Consider the following 17,705-nt stretch of genomic DNA (forward strand, 5'->3'; position numbering starts at 1 on the left):
CAGCCTCCCGAGTAGCTGGGATTACAACCGTTCGCCACCACCCCCAGCTAATTTTTTGTATTTTTAGTAGAGACGGGGTTTCACCATGTTGGCCAGGTTGGTCTCAAACTCCTGACCTCAGGCGATCCACTCGCCTCGGCCTCCCAAAGTGCTGGGATTACAGGCTTGAGCCACCGCGCCCGGCCCTATATATATTTTTTAATTAGAAAACTCATTCTAGAATGGGGACAAATGAGGACAGAGACGTGAAGAGTTAATTCTGTCAGAACTTAATTAAACTTTTCATTAAGGTTAACGTAAAACGAATTTTGCTCAGAGTCTAGTAGGTTTCATTAAACTTTTGAAATACCAGTACTTAGACTTCAAAAAAATGCCTCGGGGCCCTGGTCTCCTTCCTGTGCACTTAGCACATCACAGGAGCGTGCGCGCATGTGTGTACACACCAGGAATGTGCATGCAAGCTCAGCTCGTAGGTAGCAGTGTTACCAGCAGTCATCTTCATGATAAATGGGACAAAGCTGTGAGACGGAGTCAGAAAACTTGGGTCTGTCTTGAGATGCGTCATCTGCTGTGCAGGCTAAGGCATGCCTCTTCACTTCTCTGGGTCCCTGTCTCCCGCTGTGTAGAGTGAAAAGACAAGTTTAGATGATGGCCTCCAAATTTAAGAATGAGAGTCCTCAGAGCCACCAATCTAGATCTGTGTTTATATTGTGCTGCTCATCATTTGCTGTGTATTTGTAACTGACTATCACGAGTTTTATTCCCACAGTGAGAGCAAGGTCATGCGCTTGTGGGGGTCTAGCTGGGTCAGGGCTATAGTCTGACCCTGCGATGGAGAAAACCAGCCTGGCTACCGAGAGGAAGTGATCCTCTGCTGGGACTCACCTCCTCCTCCGCAGAGCTTAGCCTGCCGCGTCTGCCCGCAGGAGCAGAGCCACACACACAGCAGCGTCCGTTTAGAAAGAGAGTACTCACATCTTTAGAACTCATCTTTGGCATTCATTGTTCTGTGGTCAGATCTCTGGATTTACAGCTTATTAGAAAATTCCTGAGACGAGGAGGACATCCAGACAGGTTGTGCTGCTTCGAGGAAGGCTGAAAATGAAAAAACAGGATTAATCAAAATAGGATTAATCAAAATCCAGAGGAGCCATTTTCTTCTTTTTTTCTTTTCTTTTTTTTTTTTTTTTTTTTGAGACAGAGGCTTGCCCCGTCACCCAGGCTGGAGTGCAGTGGCATGATCTCGGCTCACTGCAGCCTCTGCCTCCTGGGTTCAAGCGATTCTCCTGCCTCAGCCTCCTGAGTAGCTAGGACTATAGGCGTGCACCTACATGCCTGGCTAATTTTTTGTATTTTTAGCAGAGATGGGGTTTCACCATGTTGGCCAGGTTGGTCTTGAACTCCTGACCTCAAGCAATCCAGCCACCTCGGCCTCCCAAAGTGCTGGGATTACAGGCATGAGCCACTGCACCTAGCCCCTGAGAGGAGCCATTTTCAAAGCTAACTGGATGATTGGGCTGGAGGGTGTGGGGGCTTCTGCTTTGTGGGTATAGTCAGTGTCGGGATGCAGGGTGATGTGCTGATGAGGAGACCACGCTGGCCAGCCTGCAGTGTGGGGGCAGAATTGCAGTGAGGTACAAGAGACTGCCGCGTAAATGAGTACATGCTGGGAGAGCCTGCGTGTGGCCAGAGCGGGGCCTCTGGATGGGACATCAGCCTTGCCACTTAGCTCACTTGCGTGTCTGATCCTGGGCCCGCCACCTGTCTTTCTCCTCTCAGAGCCCTCCTGAGGCCTCCAGAGGGTCTTGTTCTGTGTACGGTGTCTGGCCCTGGTCCATACCCACTAGCCATCATTTTTGGTGCCAGCCCTTCCTGCCGCACTTGTTCCCCTCCAAAGACCAATGTTAACCGAGTGACACCTAAAAGGAAAAACCCAGCCTTGACCTGTTTTCCCGCAAGTTCCTTTGAAACCTGTGCCAGGCTTTTATCTGGGAAACATCATTCTTGAGTGCCTTTACTTTTACAGTTTTTTTCTTTCTTTCTTTTCTTGAATGGTTACTTTTGAAGCTATTTTTAAAAAGACTTTGTTTCAGAGAAGGCTGTTCAGAGGTCCTGTGTTAGGAAATGCCTGGTCTCTCCCTGTGGCCACGGAAGTCATTCCTGGTCCAGAGCTGGCACCACTTGCCAAGAGTCCTCGAGGCGTGTTTCCCCAAATCTGGGCCCAGTCAGAATTCCCACAGGAAGGGGCCACCAGTGTGGTCTGGAAAGAGCCAGGCTGGCTGCAGCATCTGGAAATCACTTGTCACTTCCCAGATGGCCAGGCCCACCCGTGCCACGCTGTATCTGTTGCAGCTGGGAGTCTAGGAGTGGCTCTTTAGGTCTGGAGTCAAGGCCACTGACCTGTCGGCTGCCCCTACAGCAAGAAGGCTCCCTAAGGAACCTACCTCCCAGGCCTTGGGGACTCCTCCTGACCAGGCCCCACCTCGCGAGGTGGAAGGGAGAAGAACCTCTTGTGAAACAATGTGGTAATGAAGGTGGTTTTTACTTAGCTATTGGCTTTATCCATTCAGCCGATGTGTATTTAGTGCCTAAATATGGGTTCTTTGCCAAATATCAGGGATTCCGTGTGGAGTGAAAAAGAGTCCTTATTCCCCAGGGGTAACGTGTATTGTATCTACAGTAGTGCCTTCCAAAAGATTTGAAACACCCTACAACATTCATAGAGAGCAATAGAATTTAACTAGTGAGAAAATCGGGACATTAAGAAAGCAGAAGAAAATAAGATGAAGTAAGGGGAAGGTTTGTACATGGAATACATGGCATAGCATTGGTATGGTTACCAGAATTTGGCCACAGATCTGACTTTGAGCTTCCTGGTAGTCCAAGCAAAGAGAGAAACAAGATCAATCTCTTAATTCATGGTGTCCTGAAAACACCAGCAGATCAGTTCTTCGGAAGAACTCTTCCTGATAGATACCTGTGGGTGTTCACAAGGAAGCCCAGCATAATGGGTGGACAAACAAGTTGTCTTAACAGGGAGAGCTGATGCTGCATGCCTATCCCACCAATTACCCTGGGTATTTGTGGTCTTAAGAGGTGAGGTCAGCAGCAGCGCTTGGTGCCAGAGCTACTGGCCGCCCCAGCACAGAGACAGGATGCTGAGTCACATCCTGCAGGGCTGCGGTATCCTGGCTTCGCGTGCCCTTCACAATGGGAGGCCTGCATGGGCAGGTTGGCCTCTGCTGTTCCAAACGTGTGGTCTCCAAGCAGGAAAATGCTAAAATTAGATCTTACATGGTCCAGAGCCATGTATGTGAGAGGCCCTCAAAATCTGGACACACACAGACCAGGAGGACCTGGGAGAGCAGAGCCCTTCATCATTCTCTTCTGCTCTGGGCACGAAACAGGGCCACTTCTGTTCTGGAAAATACGAAGAGGAAAAACAGTGCTGAGGCAGGGAAGGTCTTGCTTGGTGAGAGTGAAACTATGCAAGAGATGAAAGGGGAAAGTCATGAAATATGACCGCACCAGTGATCAGTAGAATCATCTGAAGCTTTTATCACCTACTGATAAAGAAAAATTACAGGTAATGTTTTACCAAAATCAAATTAAGTGGAGATTTTAAAAATAACTTTAAAAAATTTGGCTGGGTGTGGTGGCTCATGCGTATAATCCCAGCACTCCGGGAGGCTGAAGTGGGAGGATCTCTTGAGCCCAGGAGTTCAGTACCAGTCCTGGCAGCATAGTGAGACCCTGTCTCTACAAAAATTTTAAAAATTAGCTGGGGGTGGCGGCACATACCTGCAGTCCCAGCTACTCGGGTGGTTGAGGTGGAAGGATCACTTGAGCCTGGGAGGTGGAGGCTGTGCTGAGTGAGCCATCATCGCCCCACTGCACTGCAGCCTGGGCAACAGAGTAAGACCGTGTCACAAAGGAAAAAAAAAAATTGGTAGCTCGAAAACTTGCAATGCTCGCAACACATAGAAATGATTAATACTCAAGGTCATGGATACCCGAGATACTCTGACTTGGTCATTACACATTCTATGCATGTAACAAATACATGTCTTCCATAAATGTGTAAAATACTACGTCGATAAAAAATTCTCATTAATTTTGAAATAATTTCCGACTTACGTAAGAATTGCAAGTACAGGTCGGGCGCGGTGGCTCAAGCCTGTAATCCCAGCACTTTGGGAGGCCGAGACGGGTGGATCACGAGGTCAGGAGATCGAGACCATCCTGGCTAACACGGTGAAACCCCGTCTCTACTAAAAAATACAAAAAACTAGCCGGGCGAGGTGGCGGGCGCCTGTAGTCCCAGCTACTCGGGAGGCTGAGGCAGGAGAATGGCGTAAACCCGGGAGGCGGAGCTTGCAGTGAGCTGAGATCCGGCCACTGCACTCCAGCTTGGGTGACAGAGCGAGACTCTGTCTCAAAAAAAAAAAAAAAAAAGAATTGCAAGTACAGTGAAAATAACTTTTTTTTTTTTTTTTTTTTTAACCATTTGAAAGTAATTTGTCAACCTGCTACTCCATTACCCTTGGAATACAGGCCAGGGCATTCTCCCACAGGACCGCAACACAGCCATCCACACAGGACACTGACCCTGATACATTCCCACCGTCTAGTCCTCTAACCCCATTCAGGAGTCACCATATGTCCCAGTGTTGCCCTTCGTAACAAAAGGATCCATTTCAGGACTGCCATTGCATCTAGATGTCCTGTCTCTTGGCTCTCCTGCAGTCTGGAACATTCCTCAGTCTTCCTTTGACTCTTGTGGCCTGGAATTTTTTTTTTTTTTTTTTTTTTTTTTGAGTCAGAATCTCACTCTGTTGCCCACGCTGGAGTGCAGCGGTGATAGCTCACTGCAACCTCCACCTCCGGGGTTCAAGCGATTCTTGTGCCTCAGCCTCCTGAGTAGCTGGGATTACAGGCGTGCTCCACCATGCTCAGCTAATTTTGGTATCTTTAGTAGAGAACGGGGTGTTGCCATGTTGGCCAGGCTGGTCTCGAACCCCTGACCTCAAGTGATCCGCCCACCTCAGCCTCCCAAAATGCTGGGATTACAGGCATGAGCCACCGCAGTTGACCATGACCTGGACATGTTTGTGCCTGGGATTGTCAGTTTGCAGAGTGTCCCTCAGTGTGAGTGTGTCTGATGTTCCTGTGTGATTCCACGGGGCATGCATATTTGGCCGGAACAGCACCCAAGGGATGCTGTGTCCTCTTTGAATCCCGTAAGGTGGCACGTGATTTCCTTTTGTCCCACTGTAGTGACATTCACTTTGGTCACTAAGATGGATTTTACCAGGCTTTTCCACTGTACAGTTATTCTTTTCCCCTTCATCATTCAGAAGCATTTCTTGAAGAGATACTTTAAAATTATGTTAATATCCTGTCTGCTATCAATGTCTGTTTCAGTTATTTGTATTTTTCTATTTTATTCAGTGGTTTATAATCTGATTCTTAAATTGTTGACATTCATGCTCAGATTGTCCTTGTGGACAATTTGGGCCAGTGGGATCTCATCCAGGCTGGCTTCTGTGTCCCTTTGACATGTCCACAGCATTCTTTAAGTGCTTCCTTGCTTTCTGGCAACAGATGCTCCCTTCCCATCTGTGGAATCAGTCCTTTATCCAAGGGGCCCTGGTTCCTTTTAGTGGAAAATGAAATTTAGGAGCCAAGCTAGGTCTGCTTATTGCTGCTGGGGTGTTGCTAACCACAGGCCTGTCAATGGGCAGAATTAGGGAGCAAGTACACGCACACACACACACACACGTGCATCTATATTTCAATATATGGAAAACTGTGAGTTCAGACTGACACCTTCAATTCTGATGCAGCACCTTGGGGTTCATTCTAGTTTTGTCTCTTCCATATTCATGACTCCCATCGTCCCTAAAATATTAGTATTAACATTATTATGTATATTATATAAAATATATATTATTTATATTATATAATATATATTTGTTAATTACGTTAATATAATTATATTCATTAATTATAAAGTTAATATGTTTATATATTATATAAATATGTTAAAATATTTATTATAAATATTAATATTAATGTTTAATATTTCAGTCCTTGCCTGTGAGCAGTCTCTGTCTCCCTTGTAACCGCTCCCTACACAGATGCCCTTTGCACCCTGCTTGCCAACAGACACCCAAGCTTGGGATCCCACACCCCCTCCCCAACTCAGAAGCCTGCCCTGCCCTTCCCCGCCAAATGGTTTTAGGTCTGAATTGTTGGGAAGAGAAGTGGACTTTTTTTGACACTGTTTTCCAGAGGTGTCAGTTCAGCCGAAAGCCAGTGCCTAACAGCAGAGGTTTCAGGGTTACACTCCTGCTCTCCTCTTCCTGCTTCCCTGCTCCTTGATCTGATGAACTTGGGCAAGTGACTTAACCTCCCCGAGCCTCAGTTTTTTGTTGTTGTTTTTTTTAAGACAAAGTCTCACTCTGTTGCAGTGCTGTGGCACAATCTTGGCTCACTGCAACCTCCGCCTCCCGGGTTCGAGCGATTCTTGTGCCTCAGCCTCCCAAGTAGCTGGAATTACAGGAGCACGACACCACACTCGGCTAATTGAGCCTCCATTTCCGTATGTATAAAACACTGAGAGATGGACACTGAGGAGTAAATGAGTTAACATACCTGATGTGCTTAGCATAGCGCTCAACGAAGGTGTTATTGGTGTTACATTTATTGATGTCCACTGTTCTCTGGGCACTGAGAGGGATCCTGAGACAGAGAAGTCATAGCCCTAGCTCTCCAGACACTCAAGGTGATGTGGGGAAACTTAGCTGCTCTTGTGTTGTTTGAAGCACTCAGTTGTCAGGAAGACCTGACCTGACCTCCCCGTGGCTTTACTTCGCCTGTGGCACTGATGCCATGAGTCTTATTTGCCAGGTTCAACCTGTGTGTGGGGAGTGCCCAATGTGCCCAGGGTGCAGAGATGACCAGGGTGAGTTACTCCTGGAATACTGACTTCAGAGAGGAGCACAGCTTGGCCAGTGTATCTGCCGGCACTTACTTTCAGTCTACTGTGTGTCAAGCACAGAGGGAGATTTAAGAAGCATGTGCATCCTGGCCCTCACATCCCATTGTGAAGTTAAAATACACTGGCAGGAAGATGGCGTCACCACTAGTTAATAAATAAGTGGGTCAGGGAACATGATTTGGAAATCAGGAAACTTGAGTTCCTATCACTAAGGATGGTCTTTCCCTCAGTATCCAAGGGAATTGGTTCCAGGATCACCCCCTTTGCCGAGGATAACAAAATCCATGAATGGCTTAAGCACCCGCAGAACCCTCTAATTCAAAGAATTCAGCATCCCTCGAATACTGTATTTTCTATCTGCAGTTGGTTGAATCCACCAATGAGGAACCCCTGCGGATACAGAGGACTGACTGTATGTGACCTTGAGCAAGTGACTTAACCCCAAGCCTCAATGTCCTTACCTGCACAGTAAGAGGAGGTGCTAGAAGATGTTGAAAGGGAGGAGCTATAGCTTGCAGTGAGGGCCACAAGAGAAAGCTTCCTGGAGAAGGCATGAATACTGGAAGGCAGGCATGATGTGGAGAGGCAGATGGGAGGAAGGAGACCATGAGCTGAGAACCACAGTAGGCTTTATGGGGACAGTGCTATAGCTGGGGATAGAACAGAGAATGTGTAGCATGGAGAACAGGAGAAACAGTGTGACAGGTAATACAAGGAGCATTCTTATTTTAAAAGTATTGTTTTCTAACTATATTCTCAGCCCCTAAGGCCAGGGCATAGCAGATGAATGAAATTTAGGTTAACGACATATAATGGCTAATTGTGGCAACCATAGACAGCACAGAAGTTTGGACTCTAATCAATAGATGATGTCACATGGCTGAAAGTTCTGGGGCTGGGAAAGAATGTCATGAGAGCAGTGGTTAGGGGCTGCACAGAGTGGGCGAGAGGCCGGGGGGGCCCTTGTCCTGATTCTTCTCACTGGGCCAAAAGCTTCCGGAGCTCTGCTGTCCTATTCCACAGTTGATAGCCTCATGTGGCTAATTAAACTTAAATTTAAATGAATTAAAATGAAATAAAATGACAAACCCAGTTTCTTGGTCACACTTACTGCATCTTAACTGTTCAGTCGACACATTTGGCCAGTGGCTCCTATACTAGACAGCATGGGTAGAGAACACACACGAATGTTCTCCTCAACAGCCCTGGCCTTCAGGGACATTCAGAGTATGCAGCACAGAGCCGGGTGCCCCGTGGGGCTGCTTGGATGTCACCTGGCTCACGGGGGTGAGGAGGGCAGAACTGGGGTGGTGCCTGAGAGATCTGGAAGGAGGGGCCTCTGACAAAGTTAGGACTTGGTGACAAATGACTGTGGTATGGGGCTGCATACCAAAGACAGGGCTGAGAACCTGGGACAGTCAGGATAATCTCTTCTCGGAATTTTTGAGCTGTCTCAGAAACATTTCCTTCATGTGCCTGTTATTTCTGGCGTGCTCGGCTGTCTTTGCTGCCATAGCATTTCCCGCACAGTGCAGCCTTTATACCTTCTACCCTCACGAAGGGGCTTAGATCCTGGTGGAGCAGATGATGCTTGGAGGAAGATGCATTAGCTCTAGCTTCCGTGGGGCCTGCGGGCTCTTGGGGTCATGAGGGAACTATCTTAAGATTTGCTAAACCAAGCCAAGACACATCACTTGCTGTCTGTCTTAGGGAAAAAAAAAGAAAGCTTGCTTTTGCGATCTTGCTAGTCGGTTCTGCTGCTTGCCACTACCCGTTGGTTTGAAGGAGAGTTGGGTAGCTGGCTCAGAGAATGTCTCTTACTGTCTGAAATACTTTTGGACATTCCTTCTCTCTGAGAGAAGCCTACGCCTTCTAGCCAAACAATACATGTTCCAGCAGCAAAGATATTTGTAATGAGCCCTGCCAGCATTCCTTGTCTGTGACCCCTTTCCCTAAGTATAACACCCTGCAGAGCTGGAATTTTTCTATGCTCAGCATTATGTGTTTAGGGGGGTACAATTTGGGAACTCTGGTTGACAGGTGTGTCCCTAAAGTTACTTGTTTTCTTAGGCTCTGAAGAGTGACGTTTGGAACGAGGCCCTGCCATGTTGCACTGCAAAGCGCACAGTGAAGAACGAGACCTTAGCCCAACTTGGGGTCTTTGTGACTTTTAAACACAAGTTCCAAATGAGGGAAGAACCTGTGGGAGAACCATGGAAAGAATTTTCCATCCCACCTGCAGTCTTTAGCTAATCTCTCTTCAAATGGTGAATTTTCGATCTCCTTTACATCTTTATCAACTTCACTTTGCTAGGCCTGGGGTTCTGAATCCATCCAGAGCCTCATTGAGAGTGGTTTTGAGGTCAGCTGATCAGCTCTCTACGTTGCCGCTATTGCTGCAGGTCAGATGGTCGTGTTCTCTGACCTATGGATTCTCCGGGAAGAGCACCGAACTTTCTCAGCCCCATTCTTCCTCTTGTTAGCCAAATGATGACAGACAGGTCGTTTATCTTCTCCCAGTCTTGGTTGTTTCACTTTTCTTTTTCTTTTTTTTGGGGGGAGGAACAGGGTCTCCCTCTGTCACCCAGGCTGGAGTGCAGCAGTGCGATCTTGGCTCACTGTAACCTCTGCCTCCCGGGCTCGAATGATTTTCCCACCTCAGCCTCCCAAATACCTGGGACTGTAGGTGCACGCCACCACACCCAGCTAATTTTTGTATTTTTTGTGGAGACAGGGTTTTGTCATGTTGCCCAGGCTGGGGTGGTTTCATCAGAGGAATGGGATTGTAAAAATTAAGTGGAAAAATATAGGGACAAACTGTCTGTAAACTACAAAGCTATTATTTACTTATTTAAAACAATATGTATTGATTGTATTAGTGTACCAGGCATTCAGGTGCTGAGAATTTGTGATGTTGACAGTGCGACGGCTCAACCACAAGCACGAGGTTTGTTTCCTAGGTTTGCACATTCTGAAACTTGAATTTGTGAGTTCACTCAGTGATGATCAAGTTCTGAGAAACCAATTTACGCTAATCAAACTTATAAGGAACTGATGTACAAAGCAGAATTTATAAATTGAGGTTTATGAACCCATAGAGGGGCCTTTTATGACAGAGGCCAAATCCTCCTGGGTTCACAATAAGGTACATGTGGCATAATCATCTTACTCTCCTGTCCCTTCCGCCCCTCTGTTTACTGATCCTTCAGGGCCTCATGGGCTTCATTTCTTCCAGGGAGGCCTCCCTGAACCCCTGTGTGTATGTGCATCTGCAGCCCGCAGTGCATCCTTCCACCATGGAACTTGCTGCCTTATATCGAAGTTACTGTCCTGTGCCTGTCTGGCCCTCCAGTGTCACTCCAGACTGGGTGTGGAGTGGGTGGAAACCGGGTCTGTTTCACTTCTAAATTCCCAGGCCTTAGCACTGACCGGACACAATAGACACTCAGCAAATACTTGTTGATCAAAATGGAATTAACAGAGCCTCGTTTTTGGAATGCTCATTGGCACCCATCTTTCTGTGCTGACAACATTACATTAGTTCCTTTTTCTGCTAGAATTACCATCAAGTTGGATGGACAATTGACAGTCCCCTCAGTAATCATCATGCAGAGTGGGTTACCGTTGAGGGTTAGTTCTATCCAGGGAAAAGCGATTCCATTTGTCTCAGCCTGTCCCATCAATCTGGGACCCTTTACAGGGCCTGTTCTTCAGGCTCATATTCTCTACTTTTTTTTGAGATACAGCATCAGAAATCCTAAATTAGTACTATTTAAGTAACTCCCGTTTCCTTAGGCATAAATTAGTGTAATAATGCCTGTCTGGTCTTCCACACGGTTTTGTGAAGATCACATGAGTTGACGTTCACCAGAATGGTTTGTCCACAGCAGAGTTTGTCAAAGGTCTGATCTGAGGCTGGGCTCGCTGGCTCATGGCTGTCACTCCAGCACTTTGAGAGGCCAAGGCGGAACAATCGCTTGACCTCAGGAGTTGGAGACCAGCCTGGGCAACATAGCGAGACCCCATGTGTGTTTCACAAAACACAGGTCTGATCTGTTTTTGCTATCACTGTCATCATTTCGTATTGTCATGATGCAGCGTCTCCCTTAGAGGGCAAGAACATTCAGGTCTCTGAAAGTGTGTAGTAGAAGACTAGCGTCTGTTTTACTGCTTCCAAAGAGAGTATTATTTTGTTTCTGGCCCTAGCATGACCTCCCTTTCTTGCACCTAATCACGTCACCCACCTTCTGAGAGCACCATGCCTTTTTGTTGGTGTTACCTTTTACCAGCAGAAAACATTGACGTGTGCCTATGTGAGAGGCATCTTTATGAAACCCATGGAGAAGGCTGTTTTCTCTGTGTCTTCTGATGTTATTTGTTTGTGTGTGTGTGTGTGTTTGTTTTTGAGACAGTCTCACTCTGTCACCCAGGCTGGAGTGCAGTGGGAACTCCAGGATCACAATCTGCGCTCAGTGCAGCCTCGACCTCCGGGGTACAAGTGATTCTCATGCCTCAGCTTCCCAAGAAGCTGGGACTACAGGCACACGCCACCACGCCTGGCTAATTTTTGTATTTTTAGTAGAGACCGGGTTTCACCATGTTTTCCAGGCTGGTCTTGAACTGACCTCAAGTGATCCACTCACCTTGGCCTCCCAAAGTGCCAGGATTACAGGCATGAGCCACCATGCCCGGCCATGATGTTATTTGATTCTGAGGTTTTTAAAGCTTGGCTGTGCATCAGAAGCACCCCCTGGAACTTTTTGGAGACAAGGTTTGTCTCCCATGCTGGAGTGCAGTGGCGTGGTCACAGCTCGCTGTAGCCTTGACCTCACCAGGCTTAAGTGATTCTCTCACCTCAGCCTCCTGAGCAGCTGGGACTACAGGCACACACCACCACACCTAGCTAATTTTATTTTTATTTTTTGTAGAGACGGGATCTTGTTATGTTGCCCAGGTTAATCTTGAACTCCAGGGCTCAACTGATTCTCCCATTTCGATCTCCCAAAGTTCTGTGAGCCACCATGCCCAGCCCCCTGGAACTTTTAAACACTGGATGCCCAGGACTCATCACAGCCCTTCCGAATTAGACTCTGCTGAGGCTGGACCTGGGCATGAATGTGTTTTAGAAGTTTGATAGGTTGCTTCAGTGAATGACCAGAGTTGGAATTCAGGGGCATTTGGGTGATATTCTATACTCTGATGTTTCTATACCCACTATTTTTGTTCTTCAAGAAATGTTGTTTCTGTACAGCAGGGCAGACACCCAGATCACCAGCACATATACCCATTCCTTAAAGAGGATGGCTATCTTTGCCCTTATCAGTGCTTGGGCTGGCTTGGCAGTGCTCCACACTCTGCAAATGTTTGGCTGTTTGGATGAATGAACAGAACCCTGTAAGGGAATTCCAGGGGTTAATACCAGGGGTTAATCAGATTATATATGGTAGAATGTAAATTGGAACCCAGAAATATGAATTCCCAGACCACTGTTTTTACTTTTGTTCCCCCCCGCCCAAGACAGTGTCTCGCTTTATCACCCAGGCTGGAGTGCAGTGGTGTGATCTCGACTCACTGCAACTTCCACCTCCCGGGTGCAAGTGATTCTCTGCCTCAGCCTCCTGACTAGCTGGGATTACAGGCATGCACCACCACACCTGGCTAATTTTTGTATTTTTAGTAGAGACAGGGTTTCGCCATGTTGACCATGCTGGTCTCAAACTCCTGACCTCAAATGATCTGCCCATCTCAGCCTCCCAAAGTGCTGGGATTACAGGCATGCACCACCCCCCTCCCCCCAGTTTTTACTTTTTTTAAACCTTGAAGTGCAGCAGTCACCATGGGCGTTGTCCATGCTATCCCTGGAGATTCTGTTTTGGAATCATTGACGGGCTTCCTTCATTTGTCATATGGAGAATGGAGAAAATACCTTACCCTGCAGAACTGCCAGAGTTCGATGACGTGGCATAGCTAAGTACCTTCTACAGCCTTGGCCACGTGGGAGATGCTCGGTAAACAATAGTCCTGTTGATGAGAAACCTACCTTCAAAGCAACTTCTTGGTCAGCGTGGCTGTGCGGTTTACAGAACTTCCGAGCCTCTGTGCAGTGCAGAAGGGCCAAAGGATGTGTCCTGTCCCCCAACTGTGATGGCGGTGGTGGGTAGGATAAGGCTGTGGGTCCCTGCCCTTCTGATTTCTACTTGGGGAGGTGGAAGAACCCCAGCACAGTCTCGTCTTCCTGGAGTTCTGTTTGCTTGAATGGTTCCTTCTCTCTCTTTCCCACGCATGATGCATTCACATGCTAGGAAGAAGGACGGAGGATGTGATCCACATTCTGACTTCTCTCAGTGCTTTAGTGGCTTTGCCGTTAGGCACCTGGGCAGGCGTGAGCAGAGGTGACCGCGGCATAATGGCCCTGATTTTCACCCTGGATGAGAACAGCATTCCAGGGGTTAAGCAGGTGGGTGTGGGGCAGATAGATGTGAGTCCAGCCCCATCTTGTAGAGATATGTGCTCTAGGCAAGCTAGGGTTTCCTTACCTGCAAAAGCAGAATCATGGTAATGTGTGTTTCACTTAGTCCACAGGGAGGATCGCTTGGTCACTTGTGAGCTGAGGGAAGAGAAGCCCATACTCAGTGCCGCTTCCTTCAGGAATTGTTCCGGAAGTCACCAGTTAAATGCTCCCTTATCCCTCTTGTAAACCCTAGCCAAGCCCCTTTCATAGGGTACTTATTCCATTCCCTCCTGCATCATGGTTATTCACATCCTGAATTTATTTCTCTTGCTAAAAGAAGCGCTAAAAACACAGCTCTTGGCTGACTTGTGCCTGGAGGGTTTGGGATCACGCCTCCACCCTTTAGGATCTTTGCAGCCTGACCTGCCCTGGGCTACGTGCGTATCCCAGCGCTCCTCATAGGTGTACATGTGGTCCCCTCTACCTGGCGTGTCCCCTCAGGTAGCTGTTAGCATGACTGAAGAATTTTCAGGATGTTACAGTGCTTTGGGTACACAGAATAACTGACTGCGGCAGCTGCCCACGTCACCGTCACCGTTGGGTGAATGGATGCTGATTTGAAAGAAAGAGTCATCCTTCAGAATGTTGATTTGAATCGGAAGGGGGTCTTGTTGCTTGGGGTTGGTTCCTTGGGGGCCAGCTGTTTGCCCTCACAATGTCGAATGCACACCCTGGCGCTGGTTTCTCCGGCCTACAGAAAAGCCCGTAGGAGTACAGTGATTAGAGGAACCTCAGCTGTTTTGCTGAATGGCCCTCTTTCATCAGGATGTGCTGGGACAAGGGCCTTTTTCAGCCAAAATATCAGAGGAAGACCAGAGTTCCACAAGAGCCATTTGCTCTTCGCTAGGACTCCAAGGAGGAGTCGGCTCCCCAGCCCTTGTGGAAGCACTCGGCAGCCTCCCCGCTTTTCCTGATCTCCGTAGCGAGCAGATGGCCGGAGCTCCGAGGGCAGTTGTAGGGGGCGTTAGAGATGTGAGCACTGCAGCCACAAACCTCTTTTATTTTACTGACTTCTGCATCTTCCTTCAGCCAACCCACTACTTCTGCTGTCCAGAGGTTTCCAGCTCAAATTAGTACGTATGACCACCCTGATTTCTGTTTTCCTGCCATGGCTTAGTTTCTGGATGACACTGGCTGTTTATATTCTGGGGGCCTGGGGTTTTTTGAGGAGCATTGATTGAGGTTTTTGTCTGTCTTCAATGCTTTGGAGAAACTTTAATCTTATGAAGCTGCCCGAATGGCAGTAATCAGTGTCCGAGAACAGATCTGTGTGGTGGAGATAAAAGCGTTCTGGTTGGCGGGTAGAGAGGGCAGTGGCTTTTTTATATCCCTCATACAGTGGTGGAGGAGGACGTTTCCGTTTTGTCTGTCTGCGTCTGACCTTTTGTAACTTTGGTCACTCCTTTTAGGACACTCAGATCTTTTGTGAGAAGGGTGATTTCTGCGTGGCTGGGATGGATGACTTGTGGGTTTGGGCTTCCTGGCGCCGGGCACCTGGTAAAGTTGAGCGTGCCATCACCAATGTGGATTTCTTCATGGACTTCCCCAGTGGGGCACTTTGAGAGTCTGATGAATCGGGAGCCTGTGCCTCTCGGCGTCAGAAGCTGTGGCCATCAGATATAGTATTCAGATCAGCCACGCAGAGGGCGCGTGAGGCTCTGGGCCCAGAGTGAGCTCAGAAGAGAAGCCGGGAAGCTGGGTCACAGAGACTTTCTGCATCTTGTTTTCCTAAATCCTGTGACTGACCACGCTCTGCGGCCTCCCACCCCACCCCCCGCCCCAAGAGTCACGTCGCGCGGTTTCCTCTGGCTGGATCCCCTTACTGTATTTGCAGGACGCAGGGTGATCTCACAGCCTCAGGATAATGCGCTGCTGCTTGGGCTTCCCTGCAGCTTCCAGTCTTGCTTTTTACAGTAAACGCCCGTTACTTGTTGTCGTGGGGGAACAGAGGCAGAGTGTTCCAGGGCCCCAGTCAGTGCTGTCCCGACTTCATGCGTAGAGCAGGAGGCCCTGATTCTTATCAGTGTAGGAACACAGAGGAGGAACAGCTGGCCTTGTAAGTGATCACAGAGTGAAACCAGCCTAGTCTGTTGCATTGTTCCTTTTTTTTTCCAAAGGAAATGTAAGGGAAACCAAGGGGAACTTTTGCCCGTGGTTTCCAAGGCAAAGGTCATCGTTAATGGTTGGCTGTTTCCAGCGTGCTTGGGTTTCTGGTCAGTATGAATTTTGTTTTTTTTTAATCTGATGAACAAAAGCAGTTGATGTTGTCTCGAAAAGATTTTCCCAGCTGCTTCGATGAACTGCTGGTTGTTTTAGGTTTCATGAGTTTGGAACCTCTCGCATAGCTCTTTCAGATTTTGATGAGAATAAATAGTAAGTGATCTGTGTCTAAGAACAGTTCTGAAAACATACTGAGCTGTGAGATTCTAAGGAAGGAGAGAGTGACAAGCTTTGTGGGTGGAAAGGGTTAGGTGATTCTGCAACCTGTGAAATGAGATCAGCCAGATGGATGCTAAAGAGCTTTTTGCTTCCTATGAGTGAGGGTAAGACAGCAAAGAAAGGCTACTTCTCGTTTCTTTCATTATTTATAATCCTGGGCTCGTCAACACTTGAACCTTGCAGCACAAATATACGACTGTGAGAGGGTGGAAAGGATGACTCGGCAGTGCATCTGCAGTAGCGGACGAAATGCTGTCAGATGTCAAGTGTTGGTGTCACAAGATACCGAAAGCCAATTGCCTGGAATTCAAGGGACCGAACAAGAAAGAACTAAGTCTTCTTATTTAATATTTGAGCAGTCACTATTTTTAGCGTGAGCATTTAGCCAGAAAAACTAACAGATTTTATTGTGGACTTCATATCATAGGACTTAACAGTTTTCCTGATTTCAGGAGCTGCTGATTGGAAATGCTAGTTCATGTGGCATTTTCTTGGCACCCGGAGTCATACTCCAGACTTTGCTGAGTTTTTATTCCAGAATTCGAACGTTTAACTACCAACATTAGATGTCTGGGGCAAAGGTGATCTTGCTTTCTTATATTACAGAAAACACCTTCGTCTTTCTGTCAGGAATTGATTTACTTAATTTCAAGGTTCTCTTTAATTAGAAGACTGCTTTTTCGTAGGGATTTTTCCTTCAAATCATGTATATGTTCATTGGTTGCTCAAGAGAGAAATTTTTATAGTCGCCTACAATTTGAACTGTGACCTCCTTTTACAAAATTATTAAGATTAGAATGTTCTTTTTAAATTATATAGTATGTGTTTTATATTATTTTGAGAATCAAACAAAAATAGGTGTTTTTAAAGGTTAATATGTTTAATATAGAACATTTGGAAAATAGTAAATAGAAGATAATCTATTCCTCCTCCTCCCCCACCTCCTGCAAAGACGATGTTAATAATTTTGGTGTATTTTATGCATAATTTTGAGAGTTGATGGTATTTTTGAACAATTGATAGTAATTCATAGCTGAGGCATTCTTTTTTTATGTCTTATTTTTTGCAAAAGCCAGACTTGGCAGCCAAGTCATCAGAGTGAAATTAAAAATAAAAACTTTTGATGTACGACAGGGTCTCACAACGTTGCCCAGGCTGGTGTTGAACTCCTGGGCTCGAATGATCCTCCCACCTCAGCCTCCCAAATAAAAATTTTTTAATTGTAATTTTTAAAGTTATAGGTTAGATATGTGTTATTGCTAGCTAAAATAACAAAGACCAAAGATTCATTCTGCTGAGAAATTCATTGGGCCAACTTGAGGTTTTCCACAAGCATAGTGGACAGGGCAATCCTGACTAAGTTAAATCACAAGTCAGTAGCCACCCTCCTTTTCTTTTCTTTTCTTTTCTTTTCTTTTCTTTTCTTTTCTTTCTTTCTTTCTTTTTTTTTTTTTTTTTAAACGTAGTCTCACTCTGTCGCCCAGGCTGGAGTGCAGTGGTGCGATCTTGGCTCACAACGACCTCCACCCCTGGGACTCAAGCAAGCAATTCTTGTGCCTCAGCCTTCTGAGTAGCTGGGATTACAGGCATGCGCCACCACGCCTGGCTCATTTTTGCATTTTTAGTAGAGACTGAGTTTTACCATGTTGGCCAGACTGGTCTCGAACACCTGACCTCGAGTGATCCACCTGCCTCAGCGTCCCAAAGTGCTGAGATTACAGGCTTGAGCCACCCCGCCTGTCCCTACTTTTC

The 17,705-nt window shown here is 47.0% G+C and overlaps 1 protein-coding gene and 1 long non-coding RNA gene across 6 annotated transcripts in view; one reads left to right on the forward strand and one right to left on the reverse strand.

Moving 5' to 3' along the window:
* The window catches only part of LOC105468325 (slingshot protein phosphatase 1), a 75,945-nt gene that overhangs the window by 15,581 nt on the left and 42,659 nt on the right, over positions 1-17,705 (forward strand). The window contains exon 1 of one of the 4 annotated variants that reach the window (XM_071071175.1): positions 1,201-3,586. The exons of 2 other annotated variants lie outside the window; for them this stretch is intronic. Coding sequence is in view for 1 of the 2 variants with exons in the window: in XM_011718415.3 (XP_011716717.2) it covers positions 14,262-14,587 (326 nt within the window). In the remaining variant the exon portion in view is untranslated. Of the gene's footprint in view, positions 1-1,200; positions 3,587-6,031; positions 14,588-17,705 lie in introns of those variants that run through there. One more of the 4 variants, XM_011718415.3, reaches the window with a different exon arrangement.
* On the reverse strand, positions 390-3,891 carry LOC105498240 (uncharacterized). Of its 2 annotated transcripts, XR_011608862.1 has the most exons (4): positions 3,802-3,879; positions 3,295-3,420; positions 976-1,095; positions 390-618 (listed from the first exon to the last, which is right to left on the reverse strand). It is a non-coding gene; the product is annotated as an uncharacterized lncRNA (long non-coding RNA). The 2 variants fall into 2 exon arrangements; XR_011608861.1 differs by lacking the exon at positions 3,295-3,420 and having other exon boundaries at positions 3,802-3,891.

The sequence above is a fragment of the Macaca nemestrina genome, chromosome 10 (assembly GCF_043159975.1).
Source record: "Macaca nemestrina isolate mMacNem1 chromosome 10, mMacNem.hap1, whole genome shotgun sequence".
In the NCBI taxonomy this organism is placed as follows: domain Eukaryota; kingdom Metazoa; phylum Chordata; class Mammalia; order Primates; family Cercopithecidae; genus Macaca; species Macaca nemestrina.